This window comes from Bubalus bubalis, chromosome 3 (genome assembly GCF_019923935.1).
Source record: "Bubalus bubalis isolate 160015118507 breed Murrah chromosome 3, NDDB_SH_1, whole genome shotgun sequence".
Classification (NCBI taxonomy): Eukaryota; Metazoa; Chordata; class Mammalia; order Artiodactyla; family Bovidae; genus Bubalus; species Bubalus bubalis.
Genome location: NC_059159.1, coordinates 32,790,075 through 32,813,954, shown reverse-complemented (window position 1 = coordinate 32,813,954; position 23,880 = coordinate 32,790,075). Strand labels below are relative to the sequence as shown.

At 46.6% G+C, this 23,880-nt stretch overlaps 1 protein-coding gene across 1 annotated transcript in view; it reads left to right on the top strand.

Moving 5' to 3' along the window:
• The window catches only part of SHISA6 (shisa family member 6), a 260,291-nt gene extending 238,948 nt beyond the window's left edge, over positions 1-21,343 (top strand). The window contains exons 4-5 of the mRNA XM_045164844.1: positions 15,419-15,571; positions 17,397-21,343. Of these exons, the coding sequence (XP_045020779.1) occupies positions 15,419-15,571; positions 17,397-17,947 (704 nt within the window). The 3' untranslated portion in view covers positions 17,948-21,343. The remainder of the gene's footprint in view (positions 1-15,418; positions 15,572-17,396) is intronic.
• Positions 21,344-23,880: the final 2,537 nt, after the last annotated feature.

The window sequence follows — 23,880 nt, the reverse complement described above, 5'->3', positions numbered from 1 at the left end:
TTGCCATTTGCCGCAATGTGGATGGACTTGGAGAGCATTATGCTAAGTGAAAGAAGTCAGACAGAGAAAGATAAATACTGTATGATACTGCTTATATGTGGCATCCAAAAAATACAACAAACCAGTGAATAGAATGTAACAGAAGCGTACTCATGGATACAGAGAACTTAGTGCTTACAGTGGGGAGGTGGAGAGGGGCAAGATAGGGGTGGGGGAATGGGAGATACAAACCACTGGGTATAGTTCAAGGATATATTGTACAACATAGGGGAATATAGCCAATGTTTCATAATAACTGTAAATGGAAAGTAACCTTTTAAAATTGTATAAAACTCATTTTTGAAAAAAGAAAAATATCGTATATTAACACATATATATGGAATCTAGAAAGATGGGGCTGACGAACCTGGGGCTTCTCTGGTGGCTCAGTGGTAAAGAATCGCCTGCAATGCAGCAGGTGTGGGTTCAATCCCTGGGTCAGGAAGATCTCCTGGAGAAGGAAATGGCAACCCACTCCAGTATTCTTGCCTGGGAATGACATGGACAGAGGAGACTGGTGGGCTACAGTCCATGTGATCACAAGAGTCAGACAGGACTTAGCAACTTAACCACCACCATCGCTGATGAATCTATCTGCAGGGCAGCAATGGAGATGCAGACCTAGAGAACAGGTTTGTAGATATGGTGGGGGAAGGAGAGGGTGGGCTGAACTGGGAGAGTAGCATGGAAACATATACATTACTGTATGTAAAATAGATAACCAGTGGGAATTTGCGGTAGGATGCAAGGAGTTCAAGTCTGGTGCTCTGTGACAACCTAGAGGGGTGGGAAAGGGTGGGAGGTAGGAAAGAGGTTCAAGATGGAGGGGACATATGTATACCTATGGCTGATTCACGTTGATATACGGCAGAGACCAACACAATAGTATAAAGCAATTATCCTCCAATTAAAAATAAACAAATTAAAAAAAAAAAGACTATTCTAGCAGTAGCGCACAAGGTGGATCCATAGGGGCAAAGACTGGAGGCAGGGAGGAAATCCCACGCAGGGTGTGGTGATGAGACCCGAGATATGAGGGTCTATAACCAATATGCATATTATCTCTTTGTTTTGTATTCTCAGGATCCCATTGCTCACATCACTTGGGTACTATTCATACCCTGCAACCTTCCTGTGACTCACTAAACAGAAATTACTGTTGCTACATCTCTCATTGAATTCATACCAGAAATGTCCAACACCAAGCAAATCACTCTTTTCTTTCACCTTCTCCCCCTTCCAACCATGCGTGTAAGCAAGCATACAAACACAGAACTGCACACACACGTGTGTAAGCACACAGTTGATTTGCTCCCCAGAGAAAACGAGCCACTTTCCTTAGCAGCTAAACCAGACACCAATGGGGGGAAACTCATTCTGCCAGCTCCAGAAACTTCCATGGCTGCAGAGGCCAGGCAGCTGCAGAATCTTCTGATTCTAAGCGACCTGTTCACCACAGATGGTCCACGTCAATGCTCTCAGTGGGCAGAGGGCTCTGCCTTGCTTCTTGGCTTCCTTCAAGCAGCCTTGGAACTCTGATGGAGATTGTTTTGTCACTTTGTGGTCTTGTCAGCATATCGATCTGTGAGTCCTAAGCGCTAATTAATTGTTATGTTATCCAGCTCGATCCATCAGAAGGCCGATGGCCCTGACTGGGCACTGTGCCAAGGCCCAGGACTCCCTGAGGAGGAGGGACAGGGGAGACCAGTAATTGAGGGAGTGGAGATGTGATCTGTGGATAAGTCCAAGGGGAGACAGGATGCCTGTTCCAACAGACTGTATACGCGTCGCTGCAGAGAGGAGCTCCAGACTGATTTCTGGAATCGTTAGCCTTCCTACTCTCAATCCTTAAGGAAATCAACCCAAAACAGTCATTAGAAGGACTGATGCTGAAGCTGAAGCTCCAATACTCTGGCCACCTGATGCAAAGACCTGACTCATTGGAAAAGACCCTGATGCTGGGAAAGATTGAAGGCAGGAGGAGAAATGGGCAGCAGAGGATGAGGCTGTTGGATGGCATCACTGATTCAATGAACATGAGTTTGAGCAAGCTCCGGGAGATGGTGAAGGACAGGGGAGCCTGGTGTGCTGCAGTCCCTGGGGTTGCAAAAAGTCGAACATGACTTATCGACTGAACAACAACTCTTTGTACGTCACGAATTCTGCCTTTGACCCTTCCATATTAACACCGAGCTGCCCACACACCCCACAACTCCATATTATCTAGAGCAACATCTGCCCACCTCCTCCTACCGCCTCGCCCTCCACCATCTTCAAGATGTATTCATAATAGAGTAGCATTGGTCACAATGAGTGAGTGCATCTGTGTTGGACAGTTTTTCCATTTAACCCCCCCCAACCCCCCCCCACACAGATAGTACACAGATTTAACAAAATTCCTATCAACATCTCCACAAGATTTTTTTTTAAGATACAGACAAATTATTCTAAAAGGTATACAGAAAGGCAAAAAAAAAAACACCACCCCTAGAATAGTTAAAACACCTTTTAAAAGGAGAAATAGGACTTCTCTGGTGGTACAATAGATAAGAATCCACCTGCCAATGCAGGGGACATGGGTTCAATCACTGGACTGGGAAGATTTCACATTATGTGGGACAGAGTCCGCGCTCTATGATCCTCATAGAGCCCATGATCCACAGCCACTGAGCCCGCATGCTGCAATTACTGAGCCTGTGCTCTGCAACAAGAGAAGCCACTGTGATGAAGCCCAAGCACTGCAAGTGGAGAGGAGCACCCGCTCCCTGCAACCAGGGAAAGCACACGGAGCAAAGAATACCCAGCACAGACAAAAATAAATAAATAAGTAAACATTTTAGAAAAGGAAAAATAAAGCGGAAGCGATCGGCCTACTCAACTTCAAGAAATATCATGTAGCCACAGGAAGCAAGACTATCTGGTTATTGGCAGAGGAACGGACATGTAGCTCAACGGAACAGAAGACAAAACCCAGAAGTAGGCCCACACAAACATGTCCAACTGATTTTTTGACAAATGTGCAAAAGCAATTATATGGAGGAAAGGAGTATTTTCAAAGACAATGCTGAAGCAACTGGACATCGGATAGCAAGCAAAAAAACAAACAACAAAAACCCCTCAACCTGAGTCTCATACCTTTCATAGAAATTAATGCCAAGTGGTTCGTGGACTTAAATGTAAACATGAAACTATATAACATCTAGAAAGAAAGGAGAAAAATCTGACGTAGGGCTAGAAAATGATGCTTTAGACTTGGTACTATAAGCACAATCCATCAAAGAAAAAAATTGACAAATTAGACTTCATCAAAATGTAAAGTTTTGTTCTGCAAAGACTCAGTTAAAAGGATGACAAGATAGGCTTCAGTCAGGGAGAAAATATTTACAAACCATATATCCTACAGATAACTATCATCTGCCATATAAAAAGAATTCTCAAAATTTAACAGGAAAAATGTAAACAATCTGATTAGAAAGTAAGCAAAAGTAATCAAGAGGCATTTCATTGAAGAAGATAAACAAATGAAAAATAAGCACATGAAAAGATGTTTAACATCATTAGTCATTAGAGAAATGCAAATTAAAGCCACAATGAGATATCACTCCATAACTATCATGGTTAAGAATGGCTAAAATAGAAAACAGTGACAACACCAAATGCTGGCAAGGATGTGGAGGAACTGGAGCACTCATTCATTGCTGGTGGAATGTAAAATGATACAGCCATTCTGGAAAACAGTTTGGTAGGTTCTTAAAAACAAACAAACAAGCCATGCAGTTACTAAACAATTAACAACTGCACTCCTAAGCATTTATCCCAGATAAGAGAAGACCTGGACACAAAGACCTTCATGTGAATGTTTACAGCAGCTCTATTCATAATCTCAGAAAGGTGAAAAGAATCCAGATGTCCTTCAACAGTTGAACAGTTGGTACTGTGGTACATCCACACCATGGAATATTTACTACTGAGAAATAAAAAGGAATGAAGTATCGATGCATTCCTGAATGTGTCTCCAGAGAATTATGCTTGACAAAAAAAAAAAAATCCAGTCTCAAAGACTACATACTGTATGAATCCATTCATAGCAGTCTTGAAATGACAAAATTAGAAATGATGGATAGGTTAATGGTTGCCAAACTTCCCTGGTGCCTCAGAGAATAAAGAGTCTGCCTGCAACGCGGGAAACCCGGGTTCGATATCTGAGTCGGGAAGAACCCCTGGAGAAGGGCATGGCAACCCACTCCAATATTCTTGCCTGGAGAATCCCCAAGGATAGAGGAGCCTGGCAGGCTACGGTCCATGAGGGTTACAAAGAGTCATATATGACTGAGCGACTTCAATTTCACTTCAGTGGTTGCCAGGGGCTAGTGTGGGGGGTGGATGCAGGAAGGAAGTGGATGTGGCAACATGAGGAATTTACCTAGTGATGGAAACCTTGCATATCTTGACTGTATCCATGTCAATATTCTGATAGAGTACTATATTTTTGCAAAATGTTACTACTGGGGAAACTGGCTAAACAATATACAAAACATCTGTATTGTTTGTGAATCAACAATGATTGTAAGTTTTAGATTTTTTATTTATTTATCTGGCAGCATTGGGTTTTATTTCATGGCATGTGAACTCTTAGTTGTGGCGTGTGGGATCTAGTTCCCTGACCAGGCATCAAACCCAAACCCCCTGCGTTGGAAGCTTGGAGTCTTAGCCACTGGGCCACCAGAGAAGTCCCTTAAAATTTTAATTTTAGAAAACAGTACAGTAAAGGCAACATTTATTTTGCTTATAAATCTCCGATTTGGGCAGGGCTCAGTGGGTATGGGGGATTTAGGTGGCTCAGATGGTAAAGCATCTGCCTACAATGTGGGAGACCCAGATTCGATCCCTGGGTTGGGAATATCCTCTGGAGAAGGAAATGGCAACCGACTCCAGTACTCTTGCCTGGAAAATCCCATGGACAGAGGAGCGTTGTAGGCTACAGTCCATGGGGTTGCAAAGAATCAGACACGACTGAGCAACTTCACTTCACTTCACTTCACTTTTCAGTGGGTATAGTTCGTCTCTTACCCACTTGTGTTAACCTGGACACCTACGAGGCTGGGGGCTGGAATCATCTGAAGTCTTCCTCACTCACGCATCTGGAAGTTGATGCTGGTTATTGATGGAAACCTTAGGCCAGCCTCTGAAGTCAGATTTTGCACATGGTCTGGACTTCCTCACAATATGGTGGCTGGGATTGAAGTGTGAATATTGAAAGAGTGAGCCAGGTGAAAGCCTTATCATCTTTTGCAGCCTAGCTGTGGGAGGCACGCGATGTTATTTCTGCTGCACCATGCTCATTGAGGAAGTCAGGAGCGCCCTCCAGTTTCAAGAAAAAGAGAATATATTCTATCCAGTGGGGGAATGGGAAGGTTTCAGGAGAGTGTGTGGGACGAGAAATATAATGTCACCATTTTTTTTTATAAACTATGATGTGGCACCGTCTCTGAAGACTGACTTTCTCTCTTCCAAATCGACAAGACTGGCCACAGCTACCTAGCTTACAAGTCATGTGTCCAGCCATGCAGAGAGACCAAATCTCTCTCTTTTAATGGTTCCTGATTTCTGGAGAAGGAGCTCCAATGGGCGCAAGTGAGTCAAGTATTCATACCTAGCCAAATTAACCATGACCTAGAGTTTGAGCCATGTGGAGGGCAGTCATATCATACACATGCACGTATAATAGGGAGATGAGGATATGACAGTAGAAGGAAGGACAATTTTTCTGAGCCAGGAGGACTCACGTTTAACCATCAAGGCAACCCAGAACACACCAAAGCACATAGGTAAATCTTCTTAAAATTATGCTCTTGTCAAGAGACAAGGATAAAATAACATGACACAGAAAGGTTAGATACAAAAGGATGGGCAAAGTTTATCAGGCAAATGCAAACAAAGAGAAAGCTGGGTTGGCAATATAAATATCAGATCAAGCGGACTTACAGGCAAAAAAAAAAATAAAGGCATTAAATAGGACAGAAAGGGTTCTTTAATGTTGATAAAGGGTACAAGCCACAAAGAAGACATAAGCACCATGAGGTTTTTTGTGCTGAACAAGGTAACTGTGAAATATGTAAAACCAGGACTATAACAGATGCAGACAGAAAATGACAGGAACTCAACAATAGTGGGGGCTTCCCTGGTAGCTCAGTTGGTATAGAATCTGCCTGCAGTGCAGGAGACCCCGGTTCAATTTCTGGGTTGGGAAGATCCCCTGGAGAAGGGATAGGCTGCCCACTCCAGTATTCTTGGGCTTCCCTTGTGGCTCAGCTGGTAAAGAATCCTCCTGCAATGCAGGAGACCTGGGTTCGACCCCTGGGTTGGGAAGATCCCCTGGAGAAGGGAAAGGCTGCCGACCTCAGTATTCTGGCCTGGAGAATTTCATGGACTGTATAGTCCATGGGGTCACAAAGAGTCGGACACGACTGAGCGACTTTCACTTTCACTTCCAACAATAGTGGAAGAGTGGAGATACCACCCTCAGTCTTTGACAGATTAAGTAGGCAAAGAATGAGTTGGGGTAGAGAGGAGCTGAATAATATATTTCATGTGTCTGATTTAATAGATATATGTCAATTTTATACTCTATGAGAAGAAAATAATACCTTTTCTTAAAGAATTCATGAAACACTCACAAAAATTGATCATATATTAGCCCACAAAGGAAACCTAAGTCAAGTCTCCAAGGCAGAAATTGTACAGGCTCCATTCTCTGGCCGCAATACAATAAAACAGAAAATTAATGGCAAAAGTTCAAACTGACAAACCCAAACACTTTGAAATTTAACAACTCTGCTACAGAAATCTTGGGTCAGAGAGAAAAATCAAAGCTGTAATTACAGATCATTTAGGGCTTAACAGCAATAAGAACATTGCATATCAGCACTCATGGGACTGTGTCAGAGACAAATTCAGAGCTAGAGACCCGATATTGTTGATAGAAAAGTAAAAATACACAGACGGAAGATTCAGGCTCGAAAATTAGAAAAGAATAATGAACCAAACCAAAGAAAATTAGGAGGCAGAAATGAACAGATCCAAAAGCATAAAATAAAGACATGAAGGGATAAAAAGCTCTGATATGTAAAGAAGTAGTTATTTGAAAAAGAAGAATGATGGGAATACATTGATGATCCGAAAAATATTAATACAGGATGTTGAGACTGAGAAAAGAAATAGAGTTTCCTGTATGGAGGTTTTCTGAGGGTATGTTACACTTTTAAGCTAATAAAGTTTCAAATGTTCAATGGACTTATAAAAAAATGGAAATTACAAACTGAAATTAGAATTAGAAAATGTGAAGGCATCAATATGTAAGGAAAATGTTGCCAAGTCTGAGAGGCAGAATACATAAGGATGTGGGCTCTAGTGCCAGCCTGCCTGGACTTGAATCCCAGCTTCACCTGTTCGGCAAATTATTCAGCCTCTCTAAACCTCAGTTTCCTTAACACTAAATCGGTGATGATAACAACATCTATCTCTCAAAGTTGCTATTGTGCAGTCAGTAAAATGACAAGCCAATTCCCTACCACTGTGCAAACCAGACTCCCCAAAAGATAGCAGGCATTTTTCTTATTGCACTCTTTCAAACTTTCAAAGAACACATCTTTCATATGCTCTATTAATAGTTCCAAGGCATACAGAAAGATGAACAAGTGCACTTGATTTTACAGAATCATTATCTTGATACAAAAAGCCCTGCCATGTTCGCACAAAAGTGCAAATTTTCTTTATGAATACATAGGAATTAAATAAGATGGGATCCAATGTTGTAAGGAAATAATGAGACACAAAAATGAAATAATGTATTTCCTAGGAATAGACGAATATTCAATAGGAAGCAATCCATTAACCCACTTCATCACATCACAAGGCAACTGTCATTGTGCTGACCAAGAAATGCCATTTTTAATTATTTGCCTAAAGAAGTAAGACATGGACAAAGAGTTGTGTTCAAGGTTGTTTGGTGTAAATTCATTGAACTTTAAATAATCTAAATACACATTAATAAGGGAATGTTTATGTATATATATATGTATATAAACATTATGTTTAAGTCATATGTAGAAATACACTATAGGTTATTCTATAGAAAGGGCTATTATGAAACCATATAAAATATTTCAAAGACTATTTGAAAACATGAAAATATATTCAAGATATGTTGTCCATTGAGTATAAAAGAAACTGATTAAAAATAGAAAATACTTACATATGTGGAAACTACACATATTTATCTTTGTGTGTATATATGTATATGTACATGTATGTATGAACATTAGGGTTGTTTCTTTTGTTACTGTAAAAATGGTACAGGGAATAATAACCTTATGCATTTGCTATTTAATGAAACTGTAATGATCAAATCACCATATTTTTCTCTATTTTAAGCACCATAATCTGATTCTCACTTGTGCAAATGAAAAATGCAAATTGCTATTCATTGTGATTTAAGTTTGGGTGTGTATATGTGTGTATGTAAACATACACATAGTAATGTATCGGGGGAGGGAAACAAAAGAAAAGATAACAAAATATCATGACTATTTTACGATGGTTTAATTTTCTACCTCTGTAGATGCTTTTGCTTACTTTCAGTATGTGAAAAAAAATCAAATGTTAGCAAAATACCTGAAGTGAGATTCAAACAAAAGGAAAAGCCCTGCCCTTGTAAACAAACTATCTAAATTCAAGACATTTATCCTGTTTGTAAACTCACGTGTAAAAAAAAAAAAAAGATAATTACTTCAAATAAGATATTTGAGGGGTTTTTCACAGTGTCTGGAAATCAGCAAGTCAATAATATATCAATATTGATATACTGCAATGAAAATCATTGCAAAGATTAGTTTTTGAAGGTATATGAAAGTGTTTAGCACAGAGCCTGGGGCATAGCTGGGTACCAGGAATTATTAAATGAACCTGAATCATCTCCCTTTCCTAGAAACACCTGGATTCTTAAATGGAAGATTCGAAGTGCTTCTCTCTGGGACTTCCCTGGTGATTCAGTGGTTAGGATTCCATGTTTCCAATGCAGGGGGTGCAGGTTCAATCCCTAGTCAGGGAACTAAGATCCTACATGCTGTTCAGTGCAGCCAAAACTTTTTTTTAAAAGTGAGAAAAAAAGAAGTATTTCTCTCTGCTACTCTCCACTATTTAATCTGAGTTCTCTCATTACTTGCAACTGCTTTATTTGCTGCTGCCATATTGTTTAAAAACAAATAAATAAATGACAATAACAACAAAAAACAGTTAAGTTGGTTTTCTCCTCACCTCCAGAGGACAAGCAAAACAAACTACCCTTTATCTCTCCTCCTGGATTCTCTCTTCTTGGTTAAAATCCAGATCCAGGGTAGAACTGGTTCAGTGTCTGTCAAATAGTTTTTCCTTGGAAATAACTTAATATTCTGCTTTGAGAAGGTAGAGGGTCTTTGTGTGAGAAATGGTGGCTTTCTGCCCCAAACTATATTCCACTGGATAGAGTCCTTAAAGACCTTGCTCTGAACCAAAGGAATGATATAAATAATACCATTGGTATGGGAAATTTTGTTTGGTGGTAGTACATAAGACGGTTTGTCTTGGAAATAGCTAGAGACTAGAACTAAGAGAAATCTGGAAAAAAGATATACTGTGGGTCTGGATTTAGGAGGTTGCCATATGAAGAGAATTTGGGCATTCACTGGATGGATATGGAAGGTGAAGGGAGGGAAATGGTGAATGAGAACTGAAGTTTCGCTTTAGCTTTCCAAGCCCATGGAACATTAGTACCATGGACAGGGCTTGAGCAGCAGAGAATAACATGATGAGCTCTCTTTAGGATGCAATGGTTTGGGTTAAGAGCAGGAATTTCATGGTGACAGACATAAGCAGCTTAAAATCTAACCCCACAGACCAGATAGATCTCAGGTCAGAGGTGTAGACTTGAAACCTCTCAACTTGGGTAAGAAGATAGACCCCGAGCCTCATGACATGCTAGTATTTAGAGAATTAAAGAGAAAAGGGGATCTAGTGAAAGAGCTTAAGGATGAGTAACAAGAGGGTATAATGCCAAAGATAGGAAAGATGATTTCATCCAGGAAATGGAAGCAAATCTAGACCTAAGAGGATGGCAGGGCTGTGACCCATGGTTTAGATAAACTCAAGCTAAGACCTCATGCCTCCTCCTTCCTTTGCTTTGGTTGAAATAAGATGCACATACCAACAAAAAGCAAACATACAATGTTGAACTGAAGCAATAATACTATATTGAACTGTGCTTTGGTGGTAAGCCAAATCTTCATTCAGTTTTAGAAGCCTTGGACTCCTGACTTTAGCAACTATGACTCTATTCATTGTGTGGCTTGTTCAATCAATGTGGACTTTTGCATTAATTAAAACCAATGCTTTTGAAATAGCGGGCTGTGTCACTTATAGGCAGGACAGCGACCAGGATCCAGGACTCTGGATCCCAGGCAGTAGGTGGTTCATGTCAGCTTACTACCTCTCAGGACACACCCAGATACTTGTGTATAAAGACCCAGGACAAATTAAAGCTCTATAAGATGCAAGCACCTTACATTAGGGCATCCCTTTCCTGGCCAACCATGCCTGAACACCCTCCTCCCCCCAAAAAGATCTACTTCCTCTGCTCAGTTCTCTATCCCATGTATGCATATTTGCCAAATGTCCCCCAGTCTCCATTCTTTTCCTCCTCCACCCCAACAAAGCTTCTGATGCTGGTCAGCCAGATCTACAGGTGTAGGTGGGTCGCTGTGATGACAGAGGAAGCCCTAATGCAGAAAAAGAGAAACAGAAGCATCAGAGGAAGGACCCTGCCTTGTTTCTAGGGTATGCAAAGGCCTGGGTTTCTTGGAAGTGCTTCCTTTGACTCAGAGAAGCATAGCAGAGGTCAACAGAGGTGCTGCTGTGTTGAAGAGACTACGCAATTCCTGAACTCTTCTTTAAAAAAATTTTTTCTGTGATTTTCAGGTGATCATCAGTATAACCATCCGATTTTAAGCAGCGCTACCCAGACCCCTACACATGGTGAGAGATGATTGAGAGCGTTCTGCATTCCATCCTCATCCCAAGTGGCTCCATCCTAGCTACTGATGCCAATTATGGCATCAAGCATGGTCACTGGCTCACTGAAACTAGGGTGGTGTAAGGAGCCGGGTATCTGCCCTCTTCTAGGGCCACAGTGACTCACTCTCACTTTTAGATCACTGCCCCCCTAATGTCTGTCTCTGATATCAAAGTGATCTTCTGCCATGAAAGGGGAAGAGAAAGCCCCTTTCTTAATCCATTTCACTTACAATCTTGATCACTTCTTGCAGCCATAAATTTCATGTGTCCACAGCAAGGAGTGAACACTCTTCTTTGCCCAGGGCTACTTGTGGTGCCATTTAGGAATGACATGAGATGTGGAAAACTCTATCGATCCTCCCCCAAACTAATTAAGATTGGATAAAACTCAAAACCAAACTGGATGACTTGAGCTTTAGCTCCCAACAGAGGAAGAACCTGAAAGCTGCAGAGCGTGTGTGTGTCAGCAAAGTGCCAAAGAGTTACAAAACCATGTTTCCCTCTTACGTGTTAACATCCTCCCATCAGATCACAACTTATCATTTAGAACTGCAGTGAAAAACTATTTTTGGTGCATGCTTAAAACTTGATAGAATACAAGACAGCCATGTAAATTATGAGCTATCAGTCATTCTTCTGTCTTTGCTGCTAAATAATGAAAACATCACTAAATTTTAGTGAGAGAGAAACTCAAAACAAAGATAAATTCTGCAGCTCACGTGGCAGAGAGATCTACACCTCTCATGTCGGACTATGCTCTGTTTCTGCAGTAGAATTTGGAGAACAAAAGTGAACTATCTTGAGGTCCCCCTCCAGTGCTAGGCTCCTAATGAAAATATGTGATGAAAGCAACAGTTTAATAAGGTGTTTCAAGTTGCAGGGTCTAGGAAAAAGTAGAACTGGGGGAAGTCAGACTGATCACACTGATCAGCTAAAAGAAGCTGGTACCACCAGTGATGTTGACAGTAGGAACAGGAAGAAGGGTTCAGCTAAGAAGTATTTGGGAGAAAGAATTGGGAAGTCTTAGTTACTAACTGAATATGGCTGGTAAGAGTCAATTATGAGTGAAATGGAGAGTCACGATCAATGAGAGAATGAAAGGTCTTATGAAAGCAATCTAAGAAATCAGGAAAGCAGCCAGTGTTGCTGGTGGGATGGAGCTGTGGATGGTGAGTTTGGATCTGGACATCGAGAGCTGGATATGACTATAGGATCTGCAAGGAAAATCATTCAATAAGGCAGTTAGAAATACAGACATGAAGTCTGGAGGGAGATAACAGCCGAAGATGTAAGTTATGCTTTGGAAGCAGCAACAGAAGTCTTGGGAGTAGGGGCAATCTGTGCGAGAAGGCTGAAAGAGAAAAGCAGAAGGCAGAAGCAGAAAGCCTGGGGGACACCCGTGGTGATGAAGCAGCAGCAGGAAGAGGATCCAGAAAAGGCAAGCGAGGATGTCTGCTTGCTCAGTATCATTCTGAAAGACTAACTCTGAGTTGATATTCCCCAGAAGAAGCCTACACAAGCACAGCCTCCTGAATACAAATGGAGGAACCAATCTTTTGGGGGTTTTTTGCCTTTATTTAATTTACTTTTGCCTTTTCATACTGTTCATGGGGTTCTCAAGGACAGAGTGACTGCTGAAGTAGTTTGCCATTCCCTTCTCCAGCGAACCACAGTCTGTCAGTCAGAACTCTCCACCATAACCCATCCGTCCTGAGTGGCCCTGCATGGCAGGGCTCATGGTTTCATTGAGTTACTCAAAGCTGTGATCCATGTGAAATTTTATTTATTGATTTATTGCTTTTTAATTGGAGGATAATCTTTATAGTGTTGTGTTGGTTTCTGCCATACAACAATGAGAATCAGACATAGTTATATATATATATATATATATATATATATATATATGCCTTAATTATATATATCTCCCTCTTGATACTAACACATACATACGGAATATAGAAAAACAGTATTGATGAACCTATTTTCAGGGAAGGAATGGAGATGCAGATGAAGAGAATGGACTTAAGGAGGAAACTTCCTTTCCTCTTCTTCTTCCTGTCTTCTTTTGCCACCTGATGCAAGAAGACTGAGGATAGATGAGACCCAGTACCTGCACTTGAACAGCTCGCAGCTCAGTGGAAGCAGGGTTTTCCCTTCATTCCTTCCTTGGATGTTTCACTTTTCCCAGGAGCTGGCAGAGCGACTCTCAAGAGAGGAGGCGGCCTGTGTCTACTTGATTAGCCAACGGGCATTAACTGAATTCTTATTTTGGGCCAAGCACTGTGGAGGCATCAGAAAAACTGAAAAGCAAAACTTCTGCTGTCAAGGAGACGGCAATCTTTGGAGATCAACAAGACCAGCTAGAGTCAGATGATGAGAGACCACACAGACACTAAACTGGGGGGTACTGACCAGAAGAGCAACAGGGGCTTGAAGACCAGATACCACTCTGGGCTGAAAAGATGTCATATTGTCACAGCAAAGAGTCTTAAGGGAGGGGAGAATTTGGATAGAGGAAGAGTAAGGAAACGATTGTGAGAGGAGAGACAGCGTGAGCGAGGGGGCAGAGGCAATCAATCACGGTGGAGGCAGAAAGCAAGGAAGGGTTGGCCTTGGCTCCATGGCAGGTTTTGGAGAACAGTGAGGGGTAAGAATATCCAGCAACGTTGCATTTGGAAGTGGGTGCGCTGCGTGATGTCCTTGGTAGAAGAAAGATGCCCACAAGCAGAGGAAGTTCGTTCTTCTAGAGCATGGCCCAAAGTGAAGACACAAGAGCTAAGGGACTGGTAGCTCCTGCCCAGCTCTGGGTAGCAGTGCTCCTGGCTCCCTACCCACTCCACTCCCTGGCACCAGCCCCATCCATGCAAGAGAAGCTCTTTCTGTACAGCATGTTCTGATCACCCAGGGATGTAGAGCATTCCCCCCACCCCCTCACATATGTACCGAGCTGGCGTGAATACCTGATCATTGGCTGGGCTTCCCTGGCTCCATCCCCAGAGTTGAGGGTACCATGAAGGCGGGAAAGGATAGAGAAGCCAGGAGTTCCCTGTATTGAGATTGTCCTTGAACAAAGCCTAGAAGAGTTTCTCTTTGTCTCAAGGTTCATAGCATTCCGTTTGCTGGGGATGGGGAACCACAGTCCTCTGATACACTTGTCCAAAGTTAGAGCCTGCCCCTACTTGGGAGTCCCAAATCAGAAGGGATGATTTGAGAGCCACCCAGCTGCCTCATTTCTGGGAATGGTACCACTGTTTCTCCAGCACTCCCTGTTGACTTCTTGCTGTACATCAAGTCATCCAAGCACCAAGGCATGCTTGTCCTCCTGTCCAGGCTCTCCATTCCTTTTTGCTCCCCATCTACATGGCCACTCATCACCTATACCTGCATTTTCTCTCCCCCATCCCCTGACTCTTGTATTATTCCTATTCTGGCCTCCAGAACCCAGACCAGCTCATTCACCTCATTAGTCATTCATCTCACTTCTCTTTGGTCTTTTTCCCCCATGTCTTCCCCTCCTTCTTTTCTGCAGGTCTGGCATTGAACAATCTCCCTTCTCTCTCTTAGACTTTGGAATCTCAAGGTTCTGTCTCAAGGGATGGAGGGAGAAAAACAGAATGACACGCTAGACATTTTGCCTACATTCTTTCCTCCAGCAGTTGAGAGATGGCTAAGGGGGATTCAGAGGAAGGAACTGGAATAAGAGGAAATAGCTTTGTAGCTCACAGTGCCTTGTCAGGAGCAGGGCTTGGAGGAGCTAAAGGTGGAAGGGGCAGTGTGAGAGGTGAAATGACCCATGGACAGTGTGGGGTGGAGTCTCAGTGGAGCTAGGTCCTGGACCCAGTCCTAGGGGTACACAGATGAGATCAGTCACTCTCCCTCTTTCTCCTTCAAACTTAGATTTTTCTGAACCTGAGAACTAGTTTGCCTAATACTATTCACACCAAAATGAATGATTTTATGACCCACCTCCTCAGCTCCACTGGGCTTCCATTTTCATCTGACAGCCCAGTGATGTACTGGGAGAAAGAATCTGCCATTCAAGGAAGGGTAACCTGCCATTATAGCCAGTGCAGCCAAAAGTTCCTGCCCTGCCGGCTTGCTGGCAACTGGAGCTGAGCAGAGGGAAATCAAGTTGCCAGAATTGCCTGTGCCCTAGCACAGGGTCCCAGGAAAGCAAGATGGGCTCAAGAGCTGAAACCTGGACACATTCCTCCTGCCTGCCCCTGCAAAACTTCATCCCCATTAACACCACGACCCCTCCCTTCTTTTGCAGAGAAGCCTCGGATGAACAACATCCTGACATCGGCCACCGAGCCCTATGACCTCTCCTTCTCACGCTCCTTCCAGAACCTGGCCCACCTGCCCCCATCCTATGAGTCTGCAGTGAAGACCCACCCCAGCAAGTACTCATCCCTGAAGAGGCTAAGTAAGTGGGATACTTTCCCAGGGCTGGGGGCTGCTTCCAAGGCCTCCATGACATCTTCTGGTGTCTCACTGTCTTGCCCCACACCTAAGGGCATGGGGTGGGGTCCCAAGAACAAACAGAAAGTGGAAGAAGAGAACAGACGAGCCCCTCGTTTTTGTTCTTTAGAGCATGAGTCCATCTTCTCCCTCAGTAGAGTGGAGGCCAAGGGATCCTCAGACCCACATTCCCATGGGAGGCAGTGGTTTAGCTCATGCACCACATTAACTGCAAGAAAAAGCCTTCCCCCAGCCTCACCCCGCACCTACCTTCTTCAAAGCCTGGGCCTCCCTTGCTCTCTGTCTTGGAGTAAGCCAGAGCTTTCTCTGAGGCTCTTCCCAGAGACCTGGGCTTATGGAAGGGCCTATAAACCAGCTCTCTCCCTAACTCCATCAGTTCTGTCTTGGAAACCTGAGACCCCTCACTCCGTGCATACATCCCATTTCATGAGTTGAGCCCAGGTCATCCCATGATCCCAGCTCTGCCATTTGAGTCTGGGGAGGCTCTTGAGACTGACATGTTTCAGACGTTACAATATCAAGAAGGTATATGGTGGGAGGAGTCTTCTCTGCTAGCTTTCCAACCCTTGGACCCTTTGCCCCCACTGCCCAGTGAGTCTGTTTTGATGACCACCCGGCTACAGGGCCGAGCATGCACTTGAAGGTACAGAGTGACCTACTGTGATAGCAGTTCAGCTCAGCAGACAATACTGGCCACCTCCAAAGCGGCACAGCGAGCTTCTATGGTTAAATGTGGGGAACCCCACATTCTGCAGACATCTGGAAGGCTGTCTGTAGGAAGCCTCACTCCTCACCTGTGGGGTAAGGCAGGTTCATCCTGGGTGAGTTCAAGGGTGAGCTTCCGGATCCAGGGAAAGGCGGAGCATCTGAACAAGGTGCACATATGGGGTTGCCCTGGCCTGCTCGTGCTGCAGGCACAGGCGAAGCGTGTGTAGACTTGAACCTGTGCCATGTGTTGGCTTCCCAGGCATAGGCTGTTACTCCAGAGAAGGTGTTGGTATGTTCCTAAGTAACCAGGAAGCATTTTCACAAGTGCTTCCTGGATGGAGCATCCTGCTTTATTCTAGTAGGAGGCTGGTTCTCAACCCTGTTTCCTTGGACAGAGGTTCTGAACCTCATCAGAAAGCTGCCGGCTGCTACCTGGGAGTTTCAGCAAGATCCAGGGAGCTATTCATTTTTGGGACCATGGTGTGACAGAAGCAGTCCTGGAGCAGGAGTTCAGGGTCATGGGCTTGCCGTGGAGTTGGCCCTGAACTCCACAGGGACCTTGAGGGAGTCCCTTAACCCCAGAGTGGGTCCAAGAAGTAGGGGCATCAGCATCGCCTGGGAGCTTGTTGGAGAAGTAGGCTGACTTGCAGACCCACCCCAGAGCCAGGTCTGAATCTGACTCTGCATTTGACAAGACCCCGGAGGGCTTCCCTGGTGCCTCTGTCAGTAAAGAATCTGCCTGCGATGCAGGAGACCTGGCTCAATCCCTGGGTCGGGAAGATGTCCTGGAGAAGGAGATGGCAATCCACTCCAGTATTCTTGCCTGGAGAATCCCATGAACAGAGGGGCCTGGTGGGCTAGTTCATAGGACTGCAAAGAGTTGGACCCGACCGAGCGACTCAACCAAGCCAGCCCAAAGACTAACCTGCAGGGGCAGTGGAGAAGCACAGCGTCGACCCCTCTGGGCTGCATCACTCCAGCGCGTTCCTGGCTGCAGCACTGCGGTGTCCCCCTCGGCTCACTGCTCTCTCTCTTGCTCTCACCCTGTCTCTCCCCTGCAGCGGACAAGGAGGCTGACGAGTACTACATGAGGCGGCGGCACCTGCCTGACCTGGCGGCCCGCGGCACCCTCCCCCTCAACGTCATCCAGATGTCCCAACAGAAGCCACTGCCTCGCGAGCGACCCCGCCGGCCCCTCCGGGCCATGTCGCAGGACCGGGTCCTTTCCCTGGAGCGAGGCCTGCCTGACGACTTCGGCCTGCCCTACGACCGCCTCCTCTCGGACGAGCAGCTGCTCTCCACGGAGCGCCTGCACTCCCAGGACCCGCTGCTGTCCCCGGAGCGGACGGCCTTCCCGGAGCAGTCCCTGGCGCGGGCCATCTCGCACACGGATGTCTTCGTGTCCACGCCTGTGCTGGACCGCTACCGCATGACCAAGATGCACTCGCATCCCAGTGCCTCGGATAACTCGTACGCCACCCTGGGCCAGAGCCGCACGGCGGCCAAGCGCCAGGCCTTCGCCTCGCGCAGACACAACACCGTGGAACAGCTGCACTACATCCCGGGCCACCACACCTGCTACACAGCCAGCAAGACGGAAGTGACCGTGTGACCGGCGGGGGCCGGGGTCGGCAGGGGCCTGGGCTGCAGCTTCCAGGCCCGGACGGGTCCCCTCCCCTCGTCCTCTCTTGTTGGGGCTGGGGGTGGGCCGCCTCTCCCAGAAAGCCATACTCCTGGGACTCGGCCGGTGGCCTGGCACAGCGCGTGCGCAGACCTGGGATCTAGAGGGGTCACCCTCACTGTTCCAGAAGAATCGGAGGGGAAGGAGGAGAGGGGCGAGGCCCGGGTCTCCCTCCCCTTCCCCACTGTCACCAAGTCCCTTTCTCCCAATTCCCCCTCCTTCTCCTGGGGGCTCAGCTGCAGGTCCGTCGGCCAAGAGACCCTGGCCGGAAGCTGCCTGCCCGGATTTGACTTGGCCGATGGGCTGACGGAATAGGCTCCACGGTCTCTTTCATTCACCTAAAACCGCATCACAGAAATCTTCTTAGTGCCTAAAAACTGCCTGCTCGCTCTCTCAGAGCCAGGGAGCTGCTGTGTCCATAAGCACAATAATGATTCTCTTCTGCCCGCTGGAACTCACTGGTCCCCACTGGGTGGCCCTTCTCTCTGCTGACTCCCCTGTGCCCCTCCCCCAAGCCCCAGGACCTGGCAGGTGTTCCCTTCCTTCAGCTGCCGCCCCAAGGTTGGGAACCCCGCCCCTTTCCGGCTGGCTGACCCGCCCACAAGGCCCTGCCCCGCCCCCAGCCCTAGAGTCCATCCCTGGGTTCTCTGGGGCTTCCCTCTGGTAATTCCAGAACAGAGTAGGGATGGGGTGCAGGGGCTTTTGGGGTGGCTCTCCCCAGCAACCCAATGATCTTCACACTTCCTCCAGGCCTCCAGGTCTGTCTGAACCGTGACCTGCCACTCTGGCCTGCCTTCCCCTCCCTGGCTCTTCTCCCAAGAGGCTCTGCCCCCTGGCTCAAGAGCAGCTGTGGGGAGGCCACTGTGACACCTTGGGCCTCGAAGGCTGGTCATTCCTCTAGCCCAGGGCTCCCACCACATGCACCAGGCAGGACAGAGGCGCTGGCTACTAGGTGGACAGCCCAGCCCCAGGCAAAGGAGGACCCCAGGCGGTTGTTCTGGTTGTTCTGCACCTCGACCTCTCCACTCTCTGCATCACTGACTCCCCACCCCACGACCCCCGGCCCCTGTGCTTGGCCCTGTCTCTGTTTAGAACCTGCTCTCTGCCAGTTTCCCCTCCTGCCGCCACCCTGTCCCCCTCGCCCCACATCTCCCATCTTCCTGCAGCTTCAGGACTCTCTCCTGGCTGCTGCTTCTTTCTCCAGTGTCTCCTTTGGATCTACCTGACAGAGACCAATTAGCAGACGCAAATAATGGCACTCCAGGCTATTGGTCTGGGGGCTAACTGGGTACCTCCACAGTGCTCCCCTGCAGGGGGCGTCCAGCCTCAGGCACATCCATGCCCTCAGCTCTGTTGGGGGGTTGCCCCCTCCCCCGCAGCCCATCTCAGCCTCTTCTCTGCCTCCAAAGGGTGTGGGGGTAGGGGGGGTAGGTGGGGTGGACAGGGTGTGGCACCCCCCTGGAGAGCAGACAGTGAACAAAGTAGAATCTACTACCCAGAGACCAGAGCCTGGTCGGGGGTGGGGGGGAGAGAAGGCTCCATTCTCTGGGCCAGGATACCTCCCTGGGCTGAAGCTGGGGGAACTGGCTTCAGACTATTGAGCAAAGGTATAATACTACAAATATGACAGCCGCCACAGTCAGACTCCAAAAGCAATGACTTTAAACTAGCTTTTAGATTCCCCAGTTCCGCATACAACATGTATGACCCTTTAAAAAGCAGGGGTGGGGCAGGGAGAACACCCCAGGGTCAGCCCTGGGAATTTTTAATCTAATCCACAGAGAAATCAATTGACTGATTCCTCCTACTTTTTCAAGAATTCCAAAGCTCTTGTCCTCCCCTCCCTACCACAGTGCTCACCATCACATGAATCACGAGGGGGACTGAGGCTGGGGGTGATGGACACTGCCCTGAGGTCCCCAAGGGAGCAGTGTCACTGGGGCTGTGAGGCTGTGAGGTCAGGGATAACTCTCTGCTTCCCTTCTTGACAAACACATAAACCGTCTCAAGGGCTGGTCCCTAAGGGTTTATGAAGAGTTTGCTCCAGAAGATGAAACTAAGAGGGCTGGGCTGGAAGGAATCAGCTACTCCTGGAAAGGAACACGTGTCTGTCACAGCCGCTCCCCTCTGCCCACTGCTCTCTAATCCAGTCCTTGGCCACTCCCCTTGAAGGCTGGTGCAGAGCGGGGAAAGGAGGTGGGTGGATGTGAATCTGTACAAACATAGACCTGAACCAGAAACTGGTTCTCATTCATGTCTGCAGCATCCTCTCTGCACCAAGTTCTCCAGCCCTCAGGGCAATGATGCTTCTCCCTAGCCCTGTGTGTCTGTCTGGGGTCTGTTTGGTAGGTTGATTCTGAACCATTTTTCATCCCAGTGTTCCTGCTACCCAGTTTAAAACCTCTGGTTGTCGGCTGGATCAAAAAATTTCTATCTGACCCTTTACTTCTTTGTAATGATTCTTCTGCTTCACCCTTGAGTCTGGAAGGAGGGAGGGAAGGAAGGAAGAAAATAAGAGAAAGAGGTCTACAGACAAGCTCCAATTCAGTCCCCTCATTTCAGGATCCATACAATGATGTCTTAACTGGGACACAGCAATATCTTATCAGTTGTGCCATCCATGTTTGTAGGAAGAGCAAAGCTGCATTACTGGACAAGTTCTTTTAGCAGAGAGGAGAGAGTTCTGGGGCTGGAACCCGGGTGTCCAGACTTTCAGCACCACCAGGCTGGTGGCCGCTACCCCACATGGAAGTGCTGGCCCTTCCTCCACAATGGAAGCCCTGCTCTCCCACTAAGGGTAGCCCCAAGCCTGATGTTTCCCTCGGCTTGTCTGGCTCTCTGAGTCTCCATTGCTCTGCTGGGGAAACACTGGGGTCTGCATGGGTTCTCTCCTGCCCTGAAGGTTTGTGCTGGTCAGCTTGGCCTTTGATGGCAGCTGAGCCCTCACTGTCTGTCATGCCCTTCCACCTTTCCTGCCTCGCTTCCTCCAGTGAACTCCTGGCTCCGGGAGCTCGTAAGTCACAAATGCTTTCCCAAGAATTCCTTTAATCCCCTAAATGGACTTTTACCCACAGGGCTCCCCAGTGTCTTGGGTGATGGCCTTGCCTTCTACAAAGCTCCCATCCCTCTCTTCATTCAGATGTCTCCTCCCCTCTTTCCACTCCCAGCCCAAAACTGACCTCACTCTTCCGTGCCCTTCAGCCCTTCCTCCTCTCGTCTCCCTGGCCCTGGTCTTCTCCATCCCCAATTTCTTTTCCCTGGTCCTGCTGCACTACCCCCGTGGTTCTAAAATGTGGAGCTCTCAATGAAGACAGTCCCAGAGTGAGATTCTTCAGGTCTCTGTTGGCCTCATTGGTTTATCCTTCACCTCCTACCCCCATGAGATAAAGGATGGAAGCTACTCTGTCAGAGGCATCATGGGCAAAGACTGGCTTTGGTTCCTGCAGCTGGCACATCCCTGAAGCCCCTGCCCCAGCTTGCTGCTAGCCCAGAGGCTCCTGCTCTGGCCAAAGATTCATATCCTTGAGGGCTCTCGGCCACTATTTCATCTCAGTTATGCCTGTCCTGCTTATGTGTATCATAGACCTCCCTTTGTCTCCAAAAGATGAGAGAGGCTCATGACTGTCTGAGCTTGGAGAAATATCCATTCCAGTAAGCCCAGTAACCCTACCACCAAACAGTCTACTTTCTTCAGAGATACTCTGTCTGCCCCAGCCTTCTGCCTCAGATTCCAGTCAGAGGCAACTGTGAACTTGACCTTCAGGTACGGCTGGTGAACAAGATCCTAGGAAGCACCTGCTCTATTCCCCACACACTTTCCTCCACCCCCCTCCCCAAATCTGGGAAACTTGGCTCTGGAGTATTTTCTAGGAAGGTCATTGCGCTTCAATGATGTATCTTTCAGGGTTCCTATGTATTTTTTTAATATATATAAATGCAGCATTTTAGTGACAGATTTGATACGAGAGCTGTGTCTTCCTGCACTCTGTATTTGATTTCTGAAGGCAGCATACTACAGGAGGAAAAACCACGGGGCTGAGGCTCTTGGAGATTCAGCTTCTGTGTTGGCTTTGTCTCCGTCTTGCCATGTGACCGAGGACCAGCTGCGTTCTCCCTCAGCGCCTCCTTTTCCCATGTGTAAAGCAGGGGCTTTGATCAGATGAGCTCTTCAGTTCTATCCCACTCGTACATGTAGGGCTCCCATTCCCTGTTAGTACCCCCTCCTCTCAGCACCCCTCCCCTCCCAGCTGGGCTGCACACACCCCATTCCACGTGCCCCATGGCAACATGGTCAGGTGCCCTGGGCAGTCTCTGTACTCCTTCCCAGAGCCTGGGGTGGGCCCCGTGGTCACGGCTACCCCAGGACACTCTCCCATCTGAAGATGGAGGGGCCCACCCGTTCAGTGGGCTACCAACTGTGTGTCCTGGAATCCATCCCCACCCCATATAGACACACCCGTATCACCCCAGGTGTCTGAGTCACTGGGGAATTCTGAAGTGCTCATCTTGATGTGGTCCTTAGAGCTGGAGGGAGGCTGTTCTGATTTCTGAGATGGCATGGGCTAGAGGGGAGAGATCCAGAGGTGGGCCCACGATGGCACAAAGTCTGTATCTGCTATCAGCTCGGTGATGCATTCCAAGCCACGGGGGAGACAGAATGCATTGCAGGGACTCTGCAGCGATGGGTGTCACGTCTCCCACCAGAACCTGTGTCCTGAAGACTGAGTCCGGACACTGTGCTCTGCACCACCTGGAGGAGGGGGAGGCACCCCCCTGGGCTGCTAAGAGGTGGGCACCCACCCCATCCTAGTACCTCTCTAGCCCCTCCTCTCGTGACACTACCATCCTCCCGGTGAAAGCCTGAGAAGAAGCCAGAATTGAGAGTACAAGTGAGTACCACCGAACCCATCTTGTAAATCGGCAAACACATCCACCATCCATCAGTCAGAGAAAGGACATCCTGCGTTTCCTTAACGCCCTCCCTCCTGGGGGAGAGGAAGACCCCTGCTCCTCTCTGCTGCCCACTCCTGCCATGACCTTTGAATGCCACTCCCTGGGAGGACTCAGTCATTTGCTTCGTAGTGGCAAATATTCCTCTAGTTCTATAACTTAACTAGACATTTTGTAGTAAAGAATTCTTAAAATTCTCTAATTAAAAAAAAAAAAGCAATTCTTACTGTAATATTTTTAGTTTGGGGACACAATTTCCTAAGGGGGGATTAATGAACATTTTTATGCATTAGCCCAATTTATGGATTCCATGTTTATTACATATGGTAGTACTGACGAAAAGTACCTTTCTATCTGTACCTTTGCCCGTTTCTTCATCCTCATAAGTAAGCTTCATGGTGAGCAGTGCTCCTGTAACTGCCGCTTCTGTACAAATCTCATCGTTCTACTTACCCATCAAAGCACATTCTATATGTACTGTAAACAGGTATCACTTTAGTAAGATTTAGTCTTAAGGATTTTTCCACTTTTGTCAGTAACAGATATTTATGGATTAAAAAAACAATAAAGCCGTTTCAACATAATTTATGTCTCTTAAAATAGCCAAATAGTTTGCTCCTTCAAACACAGAGCCAAAGGTAATTAAAAAAAAATCACAAAAGGATGTAGACGATCGTTGACGGGAGAAGAAACAAGGACTGACCGCGGGAATGAGGGAAATTTTAGGGCGATGGAAGGACTGTAAAACCTGATTATGGTGATGCTCACAACTGTATAAATGCACTAAAAGTCATCAAATTGTATAATACAATGGGTGAATTGTATGATGTGCAAATTAGACTTTAATAATACTTTCAAAATGGTGAACAAAAGAAACGTGGGAAGGCAGGCTTAGGATAAATGCCAGTGGATAA